The following is a 16,762-nucleotide window of genomic DNA, read 5'->3' as shown; positions in this document are numbered from 1 at the left end:
AGTCTTTGAGATATAGGCACACCCACAGTGCTGTTAGGGAGGGAGTTCCAGGATGTTTCCCCAGTGACAGTGAAGGAACGGTGATATATTACCAGGTCAATGGTGGTGCATGACTTACAGGGGAACCTCCAGGTGGTGAGGTTCCCAGTTTTCTGCTGCTCTTGCCCCTCTAGATGGTAGTGGTCGTGGGTTTGGAAGGTGCTGCTGAAGGAACCTTGGTGAGTTCCTGCAGTGCATCTTGTAGATGGTACACACGGCTGCCACTGTGCGTCGGTGGTGGAGGGATTAAATGTTTGTGGAAGGGGGAACAATCAAGCGGGGCTGCTTTGTCCTGGATGGTGTTGAGCTTCTTCAGTGTTGTTGGAGCTGCGCTCATCCAGGCAAGTGGAGAGTATTCCATCACACTCCTCCCAGCCTCTGACCTGCCCTGGTAGCCACAGTATTAATATGGCTAGTCCAGTTCAGTTTCTGACCAATTGGAACACCGAGGTTGTTGGTTGTGGGAATTCAGTGATGGTAATGCCATTGAGTGTCAAGGGGCGATAGTTAAATGGAAACATAGAAAATTGGAGCTGGAGGGGGCCATTTGGCTCTTCAAGCCCACTCCACCATTCATTATGATTATTGCTGATCATCCAATTCAATAGCCTAATCCTGCTTTCCTCCATATCCTTTTTAACCCCTTCACCCTAAGTTCTATCTAACTGCTTCTTAAAAACATACAATGTTTTGGCCACAACCAGTTCCTGTGCGAATTCCACAGGAATTGAGATGGATAGAAAACTGGTTGACAGACAGGAAACAATGAGTAGGAATTAACTCCTCAGAAAAGGAGACCGAAACTGCGCACAATACTCACCGAGGCCCTGTATAATTGCAGCAAGACATCCCTGCTCCTGTACTCAAATCCTCTCGCGTGAAGGCCAGCATACCATTTGCCTTCTTTACCGCCTGCTGCCCCTGCATGCTTATATTCAGTGACTGGTGTACAAAGGCACCCAGGTCTTGTTGCGCATTCCCCTCTCCTAATTTATGGCCATTCAGATAATAATCTGCCTTCTCGTTTTCTCTACCAAAGTGGATAACCTCACATTTATCCAAATTACACTGCATCTGCCAGTCATTTACCCACTCGCTCAACTTGTCCAAATCACACTGAAGGATCTCTGCATCCTCCTCACAGCTCACGCTCCCACACAACTTGGTGTCATCTGCAAATTTGATATATTATTTTGTTCCCTCATCCAAATCATTAATATATATTGTGAATAGTTGGGATCCCTGCACCGATCCTTGTGGTACTCCACCAGTTATAGTGCTCTGCTATAATATCTTTGATAATGGATTCTAGAATTTTCTCCACTACCGATGTCAGACAGGTTTACTGGTCTATAGTTCCCTGTTCGCTCTCTGCCTCCCTTTTTAAAAGTGGAGTTGCATCAGCTAGCCCCCAATCTGCAGGAACTGTTCCAGAGTCTATAGAATCCCGGAAGATGATCACCAATGTATCCACTATTTCTAGAACCATTTCCTTAAGCACTCTGGGATGTAGATTATCAGACCCTGTGGATTTATCAGCCTTCAATCTCATCAATTTCCCCAACACCATTTTTCTGCTAATATAGATCATCTTCAGTTCCTTCCTCTCATTAAACCCTGCGTTCCCCAACATTACTGGTACCTGATTTGTTTCCTCATTTATGAAGACAGAACCAAAGTCTGTGTTTAGTTGCTCAGCAATTTCTTTGTCCCCTCTTATACATTCCCCTGTTTCTGACTGTAAGGGAACCACATTTGTCTTCACCAATCCATTTCTCTTTACATACCTATAGAAACTTTTACAGTCATTTTTCATGTTCCCTGTAAGCTTACTCTCGTACTCTAATTTACCCTTCTTAATCAGTCCCTTGGTCCTTCTTTGCTGAATTCTAAACTGCTCCCAATCCTCAGACCTGTTGTCTTTCTTGGACAATTTGTAGGCTTCTTGCTCGGATCGAATACTATCCCTAATTTCCCTTGTAAGCCATGGATTGCCACCTTTCCCATTTTACTACAGGAATAAACAATTGTTGCAGTTCCCCCATGTGCTCCTTGAATGTTTGCCATTGTTTATCCACTGTCATCCCTTTAAGCAACGTTTCCCAATTGCTCAAAGCCAACTGATGCCTCATATTATCATATGCTCTTGGAAAGAGCACCCTACCCAAGCCCACACCTCCACCCTATCCCCATAACCCAGTAACCCCACCCAACACTAAGGGCAATTTTGGACACTAAGGGCAATTTAGCATGGCTAATCCACCTAACCTGCACATCTTTGGACTGTGGGAGGGAACCGGAGCACCCGGAGGAAACCCACGCACACACGGGGAGAATGTGCAGACTCCACACAGACAGTGACCCAAGCCGAGAATCGAACCTGGGACCCTGGAGCTATGTAGCAATTGTGCTATCCACAATGCTACCGTCTGCATATCCTTAATGCTGGACTCAGTCAAATGTTGCTTTGATGTCAGGGAGAGTCACTCTCACCTCACCTCTGGCATTCAGCTCTGTTGTCCATGTTTGAACCAAGGTTGAAATAAGGTCAGGAGCTGAGTGACCCTGGCGGAACCCAAACTGAGTTTCTGTGAGCAGGTTATTGCTGAGTAAGTGTGGCTTGATAGAACTGTTGATGACTCCTTCCATCACTTTACTGATAATGGAGAGTAGACTGATGGGGCGATAATTGGTTAGGTTAGATTTATCCTGTTTCTTGTGTACAGGACCTACACGGGCATTTTCCACATTGCTGGGTAGATGCCAGTTTTGTAGCTGTCCTGGAACAACTTGGCCAGGGATGGGCTGCTTGAATGGGCAGTAGAAGCAGGTAAAATAGTAACTTTCAAATACAAATTATATAAATACTTAAAAAGAGGGCCTATGAAGAAAGGGTGTTAGACTGATAGGAAATGGTCTCCTTGTGTACTTTACCATTCTGTAATCCTATCAACTCCTCTGCTCTTCGAATAGTCAGCATGGGATTCTATACATGCAGTGGGGAGGGCAGACAGGTAAGAACAGCTCCTCCTGCTAAATTATATTTTAAAGTCTCTGACGTGAACATGGCAGCCACAGCAAACAGGCAAAATACTCCAACTGTGACATACGTTTTGCTGATGTCCCATTGAACCACAAAAAGCCTTAATACTGCTCAGTAAATACCAGGTAAGTACAAAGTTTAATTTTTAGTGAGGAAGGTTTCCAGTTTCAAAGATACTTGCAAATTTTAAGCTCTCAATCAGAAGAACATGATGTGGAGATGCCGGCGTTGGACTGGGGTGGGCACAGTAAGAAGTCTTCCAACACCAGGTTAAAGTCCAACAGGTTTGTTTCAAATCACTTTCGGAGCACAGCTCCTTCTTGCTTGGAACAAATATTATCTCAGCTGAAGAAGCAGCTGTGCTCCGTAAGCTAGTGATTACAAACAAACCTGTTGGGACTTTTACCTGGTGTAAGATTTCTTGCTCAGAAGAACATGGATGAGATTCTTTGTTTTTCTCCCTTTTTCAGAATAAATACATTTTTGGATTTCTCATCCAATAACATCATGTTATTGATGCTAATACAGAGTGGATGGGCCAGGCCTCAGATCAAAATCAGGCAAGAGGTCATTGACTGTGTTCCCAGCCAACGTGACTACTCTCACTTTACCTCCTCTTGTCTCTACAGAATCACTTTTGCCTTTAAGTATTTTTAAATGATTTTTTATGGAATGCAGTAGCTGTTTTCCTTCTGCTCCATCTTCTGGGCTCTAACTGGGTTTTTCTATTTTCCTGATCTGTTCTTTTTCAACTGATCTGGATAATTTTCCTGCTCTGATCAAGTTATTAGTCAAAACTAACCTTGCACCCTCTGCATCGCCACTGGACATTTGTAAATCTCATACATTGGGGCTTTATCCTGCTCCCTCAGTGCACCAGCCTATCTGTCTGTTTATCCATTGTCATCCTGAAGTTGGTAATGTCGGCATTGTCCAATGTCTTCCTGGTTGGTGACTTGATGATATTCATCGATTTTCTCTGGGATTAATCCAGGCTTTTGTAATGGAAACACCACCTGTGTTATGAGCATTTATACAGCATATTTGCAACTAAAACTGTTTTGTGTATTTTTGGTAGAAACGACTCCCTGGTGTTAAAGTGAAGTACCTATTTTTGGTGTGGTTAGGAATCCTGGTGGGCAGCTGGGTGCTTTACATGCATTACTCGTCCTACTCAGAACTGTGCCGGGGTCACATCTGTCAAATGATAATTGTAAGTACAAAGAGTTTGGACATTTAGCCTTTTCCAAATAGTACAACCTTAGAGACCAACGGAGACTCAGGAATTAGCACCATTGTTGAGTTATTAAACCGATCATTTAATTTTTAAAAAAATCATTGTCAGTGAAATATCAGAAGTGTAATAAACAAAACTGTTTTTAAAAAAGAGTCAAGATCCCTGACTTTGATTAATTTCCAATATCTACTCTTTGTAAAGTGTGGTGTATCAATCTGCCTCAAGACTGCAGAATATCTAATTTTACATCATAAATAAAAGTGAGTCATGAAAAAGGCATTTGTGAATCCTTAATTTCACTGAACATATTGCAGAGTCGAGTTTCTCAGACTTCTCATTTCAGAAAGAAAGCTTATTTTACCTGTGAATCTTCTCAGATAAACTGGAGGAGAAAAAGGCAGGAGGACATGGATAGCTTTTGAAAGATAAGAGAAAGGGTTTTAAACCTCAATATTGTGAAGTTTAAGCTGTGAAAGGAATGGTTCATTTCCTTTGTGTAATATGTTAAAATCTGGAATATACCTGTTGTTGATCTAGGCAACAATAAGAGTTTCTTTTTCTTCCAGTGTGATCGCTATAAGAAAGGAATTATTTCTGGCTCTGCCTGTAAGGATCTGTGTGAGGAGAACGCGCTGCTCTTCCAACAATGTCTGTCATCAAACCCAGTCCATCAGGTACTCAACTTGTGGGTGAAATAGTTCCTATATTTTAGTTTAGGGTCCAGGGACAGTCAGGTAGATGTTTAAATACAGACAAAGTAATTGGGCAGCACACGGGTTATAGGCAACATTTGACAACAAATTCCCAATTCAGCATAAGCCTGTGGAGTATAAAAGGTGAATTGAAGTTGTTCTTCACCACAGCTCAGAACCTGAGCTTTCTTTGACCCAGATTTGAGCGACAAAGCTCACCACCATCCCCCACCATTCGGCAAAAATGTCATGGAGCAAAGATGTGTACCTTAATATCCGGGCCATTGAGTTAAGTGTTAGTGTGACAACGTTGAACATACGATCTTCTGGCTGTTCAAGTCCGTGGGATCTTCCAGCCTTGACGACGACAAACACCCACCGCGTGGAGCGGATTATAAGGGAAATCCCATTGACAGGAACAGAAGATCCCACCATTGGCCAACGCAGCCATCTCCTGCAGCCGAGAAACATTCCACAGGGAAACAGGGAATCTCGCCCGCAGTTCAACAACTTGCTTGTCATTTATAAGGATGCTGCATTCATGAACCAGAGAAAAATGACAAACTTCAGGACGATGTTGTTGCAATGTTTGGCCGAGAGTTTTAAAACATAAGTTCATTGCACGTGCGTGTCGCTGGTTAGGCCAGCATTTATTGCCCATTCCTAATTGCCCTTCAGAAGGTGTTGAGCTGTGTTCTTGATCCGCTGCAGTCCATATGGTGTAGGTATACCCACAGTGCTGTTAGGGAGAGACGGCCAGGATGTTGCCCCAGTGACAGTGAAGGAACGGCCGATATATTTCCCAGTCAGGGTGGGGAGTGACTTGGAGGGGAACCTCCAGGTGGTGGGGTTCCCAGGTATCTGCTGCTCTTGTCCTTCTAGATGGTAGTGATCATGGGTTTGGAAGGTGCTGTGTGAGGAATCTTGGTGAGTTCCTGCAGTGCATCTTGTAGATGGTACACACGGCTGCCACTGGGTGAGATTCTTAACGAGTACTTTGCATCGGCATTCACCGAGGAGAAGGACATGACGGATGTTGAGGTTAGGGATAGATGTTTCATTACTCTATGTCAAGTCGGCAAAAGGAGGGAGGATGTGTTGGGTATTCCAAAATGCATTAAGGTGGACAAGTCCCCAGGTCCGGATGGGATCTATCCCAGGTTACTGTGAGAAGTGAGAGAGGAAATTGCTGGGGCCTTAACAGATATCTTTGCAGCATCCTTGAATACGGGTGAGGTACTGGAGGACTGGAGAATTGCTAATGTTGTCCCCTTGTTTAAGAAAGGTAGCAGGGATAATCCAGGTAATTATAGACCGGTGAGCCTGATGTCAGTGGTAGGGAAGCTGCTGGAGAAGATACTGAGGGATAGGATCTATTCCCATTTGGAAGAAAATGGGCTAATCAGTGATAGGCAATGTGGTTTTGTGCAGGGACGGTCATGTCTTACCAACTCCATAGAATTCTATGAGGAAGTGACAAAGTTGTTTGATGAGGGAAGGGCTGTAGATGTCATATAAATGGACTTTAGTGAGGCATTTGATAAGGTTCCCCATGGTAGGCTGATGGAGAAAGTGAAGTCTCATGTGGTCCAGGGTGTACTAGCTAGATGGATAAATAACTGGCTGGGCAACAGGAAACAGAGTAGTAGTGGAAGGGAGTGTCTCAAAATGGAAAACTGTGACCAGTGGTGTTCCACAGGGATCCGTGCTCGGACCACTGTTGTTTGTGATCTACATAAATGATCTGGAGGAAGGTATAGGTGGTCTGATTAGCAAGTTTGCAGATGACACTAAGATTGGTGGAGTAGCAGATATTGAAGGGGACTGTCAGAGAATACAGCAGAATATAGGTAGATTGGAGAGTTGGGCGGAGAAATGGCAGATGGAGTTCAATCCGGGCAAATGCGAGGTGATGCATTTTGGAAGATCCAATTCAAGAACGAACTATACAGTAAATAAAAAAGCCCTGGGGAACCCCTTGCAGTGTGGATCATACAGGCCTATCTCGCTCCTCAATGTTGACGCTAAGTTGCTGGCGAAGATCCTGGCCACCAGGATAGAGGACTGTGTGCCGGGGTGATACACGAGGATCAGACAGGATTTGTCAAGGGACGGCAGCTCAACACGAATGTGCGGAGACTGCTAAATGTTATTATGATGCCGGCAGTGGAGGGGGAGGCGGAGATAGTGGTGGCGCTGGATGCAGAGAAAGCGTTTGCTAGAGTTGAGTGGGGGTACCTGTGGGAGGTGCTGGAGCGGTTCGGATTCGGGGAGGGATTCATCAAATGGGTGAGGCTGCTCTACGCGGCTCCGATGGCAAGTGTAGTTACCAATGGAAGGAGATCAGAGTACTTTAGGCTCTACCGTGGGACCAGGCAGGGGTGCCCCCTGTCCCCCTTGCTCTTTGCACTGGCGATTGAACCTTTGGCTATGACGTTGAGGGAGTCAGGAAGGTCTGGTGCGTGGTGGGGAGGAACATCATGTATCACTGTATGCGGATGACCTGCTGTTGTATGTGGCGGATCCAGAAGGGGGAATGCCGGGGGTGATGGAGCTGTTAGCGGAATTTGGGGGCTTCTCAGGCTATAAGTTAAATTTAGGCAAGAGTGAGGTATTTGTAGTACACCCGGGTGATCAGGAGGAGGGAATTGGGAGACTCCCATTTAAGAGGGCAGTGAAGAGTTTCAGATACCTGGGGGTGCAGGTGGCCAGGAGTTGGGGGACTCTCCATAAGCTTAATTTTACCAGGCTGGTGGAGCAGATGGAGGAGGAATTTAAAAGGTGGGACATGGTGCCGCTATCGTTGGCGGGTAGAGTGCAGTCCGTCAAAATGACGGTTCTCCCGAAGTTCTTGTTCCTTTTTCAGTGTTTGCCCATCTTTATCCCTAGGGCCTTTTTTAGAAGGGTGACTAGCAGCATCATGAGCTTTGTTTGGGCGCATGGGACCCCGAGGGTGAAGAGGGTCTTCTTGGAGCGGGGTAGAGATGGGGGGGGCTGGCGTTACCCAATCTCTCGGGGTATTATTGGGCGGCCAATGTGTCGATGGTGCGCAAGTGGATAATGGAGGGGGAGGGGGCAGCATGGAAACGGATGGAGAGGGCGTCCTGTGGAGATACAAGCCTGGGGGCCCTGGTAACGGCGCCGTGGCCGCTCCCTCCTACGAGGTATACCACAAGTCCGGTGGTGGCGGCTACCCTCAAGATTTGGGGGCAGTGGAGGCAACATAGGGGAGAAGTGGGGGGCTCGATGGAGGCTCCGTTAAGGGGGAACCATTGGTTCGTCCCGGGGAACATTGATGGGGGATTTCAGGGTTGGTACAGAGCGGGCATCAGACAGCTGAGGGACCTGTTTATTGATGGGAGGTTTGCGAGCCTGGGGGAGTTGGAGGAGAAATTTGAGCTCCCCTTGGAGAACATGTTCAGGTATCTGCAGGTAAAGGCTAGGCGGCAGGTGGAGGGATTCCCTTCGCTTCCCGCGAGGGGGGTGAGCGACAGGGTGCTTTCGGGGGTCTGGGTCGGAGAGGGGAAGATATCTGATATCTACAAGGTTATGCAGGAGGCGGAGGAGGCGTCAGTAGAGGAGCTGAAAGCTAAGTGGGAGGGGGAACTGGGGGAACAGATCGAAGACGGGACATGGGCTGATGTCCTGGAGAGGGTTAATTCTTCCTCCTCGTGTGCGCGGCTTAGCCTCATCCAATTCAAAGTGCTGCACCGGGCCCACATGACTGGGACGAGGATGAGTAGGTTCTTTGGGGGCGAAGACAGGTGTGTTAGGTGTTCGGGGAGTCCAGCGAACCATGCCCATATGTTCTGGGCATGCCCGGCACTGGAGGAGTTCTGGAAGGGGGTGGCGAGGACGGTGTCAAGGGTGGTGGGATCCAGGGTCAAGCCAGGATGGGGACTCGCGATCTTTGGGGTTGGGGTGGAGCCGGGAGTGCAGGAGGCGAAAGAGGCCGGTGTGCTGGCCTTTGCGTCCCTAGTAGCCCGGCGAAGGATCTTGCTACAATGGAAGGATGCGAGGCCCCCAAGCGTGGAGATCTGGATCAATGACATGGCGGGTTTCATTAAGCTCGAGAAGGTCAAATTCGCCCTGAGAGGATCGGTACAAGGGTTCTTTAGGCGGTGGCAAACTTTCCTCGACTTTCTGGCTCAACGACAGGGTACTGGGACAGTAGCAGCAGCAACCGGGGGGGAGGGGGGAAGGGGGAGGGAAAAGGGGGGGGGAGGGAAAAGGGGGGGGGAGGGAAAAGGGGGGGGTGGACGATGACTATGTTTGTTTATTTAATTTTAATTTATTTTTAAGTTCTTTTGTTGTTCATTGGGGTTGGGGGGGTGGGGGGATGTGATACATATGGTCTGGGGGTGTTACAGTTATTATGGGTTATTTTGTTGCATTTCATTGTTTGTCGTTATGTTTTATATTTTCTGTAAAAAATTCCAATAAAAATTATATTAAAAAAAAAAAAGCCCTGGGGAAAATTGATGTACAGAGAGATCTGGGTGTTCAGGTCCACTGTACCCTGAAGGTGGCTGCGCAGGTCGATAGAGTGGTCAAGAAGGCATACAGCATGCTTTCCTTCATCGGAAGGGATATTAAGTATAAGAGTTGGCAGGAAATTATAGGCCGGTGAACTTTACGTCAGCGGTAGGGAAATTATTGGAAAAGATTCTTAGAGACAGGATTTACTCAGATTTGTAACCAAATGGACTTATTAGTGATGGATAGCGTGGTTTTGTGAAGGAGAGGTCGTGCCTCACTAATTTGATCAAGTTTTTCGAGGAAGCGACAAAGATGATAGATGAGGGAAGGGCAGTAGACGTTTTGTGCATGGACTTCAGTAAAGCCTTTGACAAGGTCCCTCATGGTAGACTGGTACAAAAGGTGAAGTCACATGGGATCGGAGGAGAGCTGGCAAGTTGGATACAGAACTGGCTTGGGCACAGAAGACAGAGGGTAGCAGTAGAAAGGTGCTTTTCTGAATGGAAGGCTATGACGAGCAGTGTTCCACAGGATCAGTTCTCGGACCTTTGCTTTTTGTAGTGTATATAAATGATTTGGAAGGAAATGTAGTGGGTCTGATTAGTAAGTTCACAGACAACACAAAAATTGGAGTGGCGGAAGTGAAGAGGATTGTCAGAGGATACAGCAGGATACAAACTGGCTGGAGTCTTGGGCGGAGAAATGGCAGACGGAGTTTAATCCGGAAAAGTGTGAGGTAATGCACTTTGGAAGGTCCAATGCATGTAGGAATTACACAATAAATGGTGGAATACTTGCGCGTACTGACAGGCAGAGAGATCGGGGCGTGTATGTCCACTGTCACTGAAAGTGGCAACACATGTGGGTAAGGTGATCAAAAAGGCATACTGGCCTTCATCGGTCGCGGTAATGAATATAAAAATTGGCAAGTCATGTTACAGCTGTACAGGACCTTAGTTAGGCCTCATTTGGAATATTGTGCACAATTCTGGTCGCCAAACTACCAGAAGGATGTGGATGCTTTGGAGAGGGTACAGAAGCGGTTTACTAGGATATTGCCTGGTATGGAGGGCATTAGCTATGACGAGAGGTTGGATAAACTCGGTCTGTTCTCACTGGAACGACGGAGGTTGAGAGGCGACTTGATAGAGGTCTACAAGATTCTGAGTGGCATGGACAGAGTGGACAGTCAGATGCTCTTTCCTAGGGTAGGAGAGTCAAGTACTAGGGGACAGAGGTTTAAAGTGTGTGGGGAAAAGGTTTAGAACAGATGTACGAGGCAAGTTTTTTACACAGAGGGTGGTATATGGAATGCGCTCCCTGGGGAGGGGGTGAGAGCAGGTACGATAGCGGCATTTAAGGGACATCTAGACAAATATATGAATAGGATGGGAATGGAAAGGTACGGACCCTGTAAGTGCAGACGGTTTTAGTTCAGGCAGGTATCATGGTCCACACAGGCTTGGAGGGCCGAGAACACCAGCCTGAGGAACTCCTACAACGATACCCTTGGATTGGGATGATTAACCTCCAACAATCACAGCCACCTTCTTTTGTTCTAGTAGTGTTGCAAACCAGTGGAGAGTTTTCCCCTGATTCCCATTGACTCCAGTTTAGCTCGGGCTCCTTGATGCCACACTCGGTCAAATGCTGCCTTGATGTCAAGGGCAGTCACTCTGACCTCACCCCTGACATTCAGCTCTATTGGCCATGTTTGAACTTGGGCTGTAATGAGGTCAGGAGCTGAGTGACCATGGCAAAACCTAAACTGAGAATCAGTGAGCAGGTTATTGCTCAGTATCAACAGTGCTATCAAGTGGCACTTACTGAGCAATAACCTGCTTACTGATAATGAGGACTTTGCAGGGTCAACAGGACTGGATGTAGTTGTTGTTTCCAGTGCCTAGTTGGATGCCGAGTGGCTGTCCGGTTTCATTCTATTTCGCCTTTGTGGCAGTTTGATGCAACTGACTTCTTTGCTAGGACATTTCAGAGGGCATTGAAAAGTCAACCACATGGCTCTGGGTCTGGAGGTAAGGACAGCAGATTTCCTTCACTAAAGATGTCCGTGAGCCAGATGGGGTTTTATCACAATTGATGATAGTTCTGTTAATTGACTTTAAATCCCACCTACTGCTATAGTGAGAATTTGAATGTGTGTCCAAGCATTATGGCCACTGCCTCTTTCTACCTTATCCTTGTGTGAGCCAAATGTGACTTTCTAACCCAGTAAGTTATTACTTAACTCTGTTATTACTCTGTTGAAGTCAGAGTTATGATTATCATCATTATTCATGATATATCTCCAGGCGTAACTTGTCCAATTTCCCTTCCTAAAGTGTCCTGGTGTCTTGGAAAATACAAGATCATAAAATAATACATCTTCCATGTTGCAGATCATTAATCTTCCAATATTATTTATTGCTTTATTATTTTTTGTAACAATGGTAAGTTTACTTATATACATGATTCAGAAACTATTTGGGATACAGTATGTGAGTAATTTGTGACTTGATGTGCGGTAAGTCTTTGAGGACCGATGACATTGGACCGAGAGTTCCCCAAGATCTCCTCACTGGGGGTCTCCTCACTGGGGGTCTCCTCACTGGGGGTCTCCTCACTGGGGGTCTCCTCACTGGGGGTCTCCTCACTGGGGGTCTCCTCACTTCATGGCTGGTCTGCTGGAGATTCATGGATAGAGATTCAGCACTGTGATTGGTCAATAACTCATTATCATTGTACCAGGTGATTCTTTCACCATCCAGTAGTTCCTCTGATCACTGGGACTGGCATTGAGAAAACAAAAATAATCCAATACAGATAGCACCAGACTCATACACTTCACAATTTTATGGTAAAAAGCAAATCAAGGTGGGAGCTGATGAGAAAAGAAAGAGGGTTAAGCACCTTGATCAATCTAGATCATTGTGTCATATTACCATTGTTTCAACCCAATAGGTTTATGGGGGAATCTGGAGGGGTAAAGAAGTCATCATTAAGTGTGGGATAGAAGAAGCCTTCAGGGCGGATCTGAACCCAGAGACTTTACCTCAAAAAGATCTGATGCTGTTTGACAAACCAACGAGAGGGACCTCAATGGACGAGTTCAAGCAAATGTTGCTGACATTCCTGAAGGTTGGTTCAAGAGAATTTCTTCACATATCAATCTGACATTTGGTTTACATTTTAAGATTACCCAAGCAAATCAATGCATTGCATCAATTCTCTAGTAACAGGAAGAAGAATTACAAATGAATAAATAAATATAGAATTTGCAGGTGGATCAATCTAAAATACACTATGTCCTCTTGAAATCTGCAACAATCCATCCTATTCTTTATTATATTTCCAAGTTTCCTGCTCTCTGCAAACTTTGAAATCCTGCCCTGTGTACCCAAGCCCAGGTCAAAGAACAAGTGAACAAAGAAAAGTATAGCACAGGAACAGGCCCTTCAGCCCTCCAAGCCTGTGCCGACCATGATGCCCTAACTAAGAAAAACCTCCTGCCCTTACTCGATCCGTATCCCTCTATTTCCTCCCTATTCATGGACCCATCCAGATGCCTCTTAAATGTTGCTAATGTGCTGCTTCCACCACATCCTCTGGCAGCGCATTCCAGGCCCCCTCTGCACACATCTCCATTAAACTTTCCCCCTCTGACCTTGAACCTGTGCCCCCTTGTAATTGACACTTCCACCCTAGGAAAAAGGGGTCTGACTTTTCGCCCTTTCTAAGCCTCTCATAATTTTGTAGACCTCTAATAATCCTAGTTTATTCAACCTCTCCTCATAATCAACAGGCAACATCCTGATGAACCTTCTTTGCCCTCTCTCCAAAGCTTCCACATCCTTCTGATAATGCGGTGACCAGAACTGCACACAATTCTCCAAATGTGGCCTAACCAAGGTTTAGCTGTAACATGATTTTCCAACTCTTGTACTCAATGTCTCAGCTGACGAATGCAAGCATGGTCATTGCTCAAAAAGAGCAGTGATCTGAATACCTGTCCTCCCATCTGAAAAACAACCGTTCATCGCCGCACTCTGCTCTCTGCCGTTTAGTCAGTTTTCTGTCTGAGCTGCACCGTCATTTCAATCCCCTGCTTTTCAATTGTGCTACTTTGTTGAATGATTTTGAAAGTTCATATGCCCAATATTAGCCCCCTCTACTACTTCATCAAATAATTAAATTTATTGAGGTGCAACATGTTCATCTTGAACAGGTCCCTCTCCACCCTGACCTGGTTCCAGTGCCCCAGTAACCTGAAGCTCTCCCCTGACCATCTCACCATTAAGATGTTATGTCCTAACATTACAATATTCATCAGTACTTGGAACAGGATGGATCTTTCTAACTTATTCCTGTGATCCAGAAATGCTGACTGCAGGACCTCAGTTTTTTCCTCCCTATGTTATCGGTTACAATGTGCCATTACTTTTGACTGCTCCCCTCCATTCCCCCCACTTGAAAATCATCTGCTTCTCTCTGTGATGTCCTTTACCTCGATACCAGGCAGATAACACACCAAGTGGGACTCACTATACTCCTGTCTATAACACTCACTATCAAATCCCCTATGGTCGCTACATTTTTGCACTTTACCATCTTATGCAGACATGTCTCACAAACTGCAGTCCCTGAGGTGTCAACATTCAAAATCTTCCTGTCCTGTCTATTTCTACCTTGACTGATTGATGGTCACTGACTTCCTAACCACCTGAACTCTGTGTTGTGATCACTTCCTGAAAAGTGATCACTTCCTGAAAAGTGTTCTCGAGGAAATTCTGATCTCCCTGCCTGCTCCGACTCCATTTGTTCATCAAGATCAGAAACCTGGGCTTGAGTTTGCACAGCTGGAGGCCTCTCCTACATGTGTGTTATTCGGGACATACAGTGCATCCTATCAGCAATAGGTCTTTGCTGTCCCATCATTCTGTTTAAAAGTACATTTACTTTTGTTATATATACACTTTTAGTTTAATATCCACTTACTCCTCTTTATTTATACCAGATTTTTGCTCAATGCAATTTGGTCCTTTTAATTTTAGTATCCTTTACTTAATTTTAATTTTATTCCCTTTTATCTGATTAATTACTCTGATTTCTTATATATTTACTGATGTAAATTTACTGATTTAAATTAATTTAACCTCCTTTTCCCTCTGCACAAAATGTCCACTCACTGAATTCCCAAAACTGCTCATTTAGCAGATTCATCCACCTCTGTGAGTTAGCCCTCTAACCTTTGGAAAGAACCAGTGTTAGCCACAATAACTAATACCTTGGCAAACATCCACTTTCAGCTGGGTAACTGTGAACTGGCTGGCAGTTTTAAAGTAAAGACTTACAAATATGAAAACAGGGTTAAGTTTCAGTTTGAGAATAATGCACAATCAGTGCTTGTCACCTGTCCTTTACCAGTGAACTCCCACACACCAAATTTCCATTACTTTGTTTAGTAGATTTCCCCAAGTCTGGCTTCATAGCTCTGCCATTGTCAGTGTGGGATTATACTCAGGAATGCAGCATTGCCATCACTCACAATACTCTCACTTCTTTCAGTCTAGCCTCGGAGATCAGCAATCTCTTGGGAACCTTGTGAACAGAATAATCAGCATGGCAGATATCAACCAGGACAACAAGGTCTCCTTAGCTGAAGCAAAGTCTATCTGGGCCTTGCTTCAGCTCAATGAGTTTTTACTGATTGTTTCTCTACACGAGAAGGAACACACGGCGCGATTGCTGGGCTACTGTGGAGACCTGTACATCACTGAGAAGATCCCGTATCACTCACTTTACAGCATCAAAGTGCCACGTTTCCTTGAAGCACTTCTGCCTTCAATAGTGCACAAGAGTCTGAACCACTGGTTTTCTCCTGCATGGCCACAGCGAGCAGAAATCACCATTGGCCTCTTGGAATTTGTGGAGGAGATTTTTCACGGCACTTATGGCAGCTTCTACATCTGCGACACAGACCCAAATAACATTGGTTACAATGAGAAATATGATTTCAAAATGATTAATTTACGGAAGGTGGTGACAGAAATGACTCTTAAAGGATTCTATAAAGGACGTCATTGTGAACACAACACAGACTGTACACATGGCAAAGATTGCACAGCAACCTGTGACAAACTGGTGAAGCAATGCAATACTGAACTGATACAACCAAATCTGGCCAAGGTTTGTGGTTTATTACGGGATTATCTGCTGTATGGGGCACCCAACGATTTCAGAGATGAATTACAGAAACACCTACAGACCTGCATGACACTGAATGGGTTAGCAAGCCAGATGGAGATACATCATTCGTTGCTCTTAAACAACATCAAAACCCTACTTTGGAAAAAGATTTCTAATTCCAAATATTCATAATGGGTCACAGATTCTTTAAACATAATTGTGTTGTATCTGGAGATTATTCTCAAATGTAATTTATGAATTATGAATGTGTCAACAATTTCAAGTAAAGTCCTGGGCTAGTATTTGTGGGACTGGACAATTGAAAATAACCTGTAGATGCCATGTCAAACAATAAGGCTAACTGAGTACAAACGATGCAGACATTATTAAAGGTGAAATATAGCAATCATATAATAAGGAACATCCGTCTTCATTTACTTGTCACATTTTGTTGGGCATTAGGGAACAATCTCTCCTATGTCTTATTCTGTTGCAATCACAACCATTGAGTAGATTCTCATTCACAAAGAGATGCAGTACCTCTCCCGCCCACCAGCAAATCCCTGACCCTCCACTTAACTCCCTGACCCACCAGCAAATCCCTGACCCTCCACTCAACTCCCTGACCCTCCGGCAAATCCCTGACCCTCCACTTAACTCCCTGACCCTCCACTTAACTCCCTGACCCTCCGGCAAATCCCTGACCCTCCGGCAAATCCCTGACCCTCCGGCAAATCCCTGATCCTCTGTCAACTCCCTGACCCTCCAGTGAACTCCCTGACCCTCCGGCAAAGCAAGCAGATGATGATGAAATGTTATCATACATTGGTATTGCCTCAACTGGGATGTTGGGCTGAATTTCTCACAATCATCAGAAAGTCTGGAGGTGCCGGGGCACAAAGTCCATTGGGCACCGTGCTGACTGCCCAGCGCCAGCTCTGACCCCTCTGCGGTTATACACGACTCTCACCGCGCAGCACCAGCTCTGACCCCTCTGCGGTTATACACGACTCTCACCGCGCAGCACCAGCTCTGACCCCTCTGCGGTTATACACGACTCTCACTGCCCAGCGCCAGCTCTGACCCCTC

General features: G+C 45.5%; 1 protein-coding gene across 2 annotated transcripts in view; it reads left to right on the top strand.

Annotated features, from left to right (window-relative positions):
- The window catches only part of dipk1b (divergent protein kinase domain 1B), a 20,722-nt gene extending 4,628 nt beyond the window's left edge, over positions 1-16,094 (top strand). Inside the window, exons 1-5 of one of the 2 annotated variants that reach the window (XM_038782612.1) lie at positions 2,708-3,207; positions 4,161-4,295; positions 4,886-4,993; positions 12,449-12,625; positions 15,053-16,094. In XM_038782612.1, coding sequence (XP_038638540.1) covers positions 4,239-4,295; positions 4,886-4,993; positions 12,449-12,625; positions 15,053-15,865 — 1,155 coding nt within the window. In that variant the 5' untranslated portion in view covers positions 2,708-3,207; positions 4,161-4,238 and the 3' untranslated portion in view covers positions 15,866-16,094. Of the gene's footprint in view, positions 1-2,707; positions 3,208-4,160; positions 4,296-4,885; positions 4,994-12,448; positions 12,626-15,052 lie in introns of those variants that run through there. The other variant, XM_038782611.1, reaches the window with a different exon arrangement.
- Positions 16,095-16,762: the final 668 nt, after the last annotated feature.

Source organism: Scyliorhinus canicula, chromosome 21, assembly GCF_902713615.1.
Source record: "Scyliorhinus canicula chromosome 21, sScyCan1.1, whole genome shotgun sequence".
Lineage (NCBI taxonomy): Eukaryota > Metazoa > Chordata > Chondrichthyes > Carcharhiniformes > Scyliorhinidae > Scyliorhinus > Scyliorhinus canicula.
This window is presented reverse-complemented; position numbering and strand designations above follow the sequence as displayed.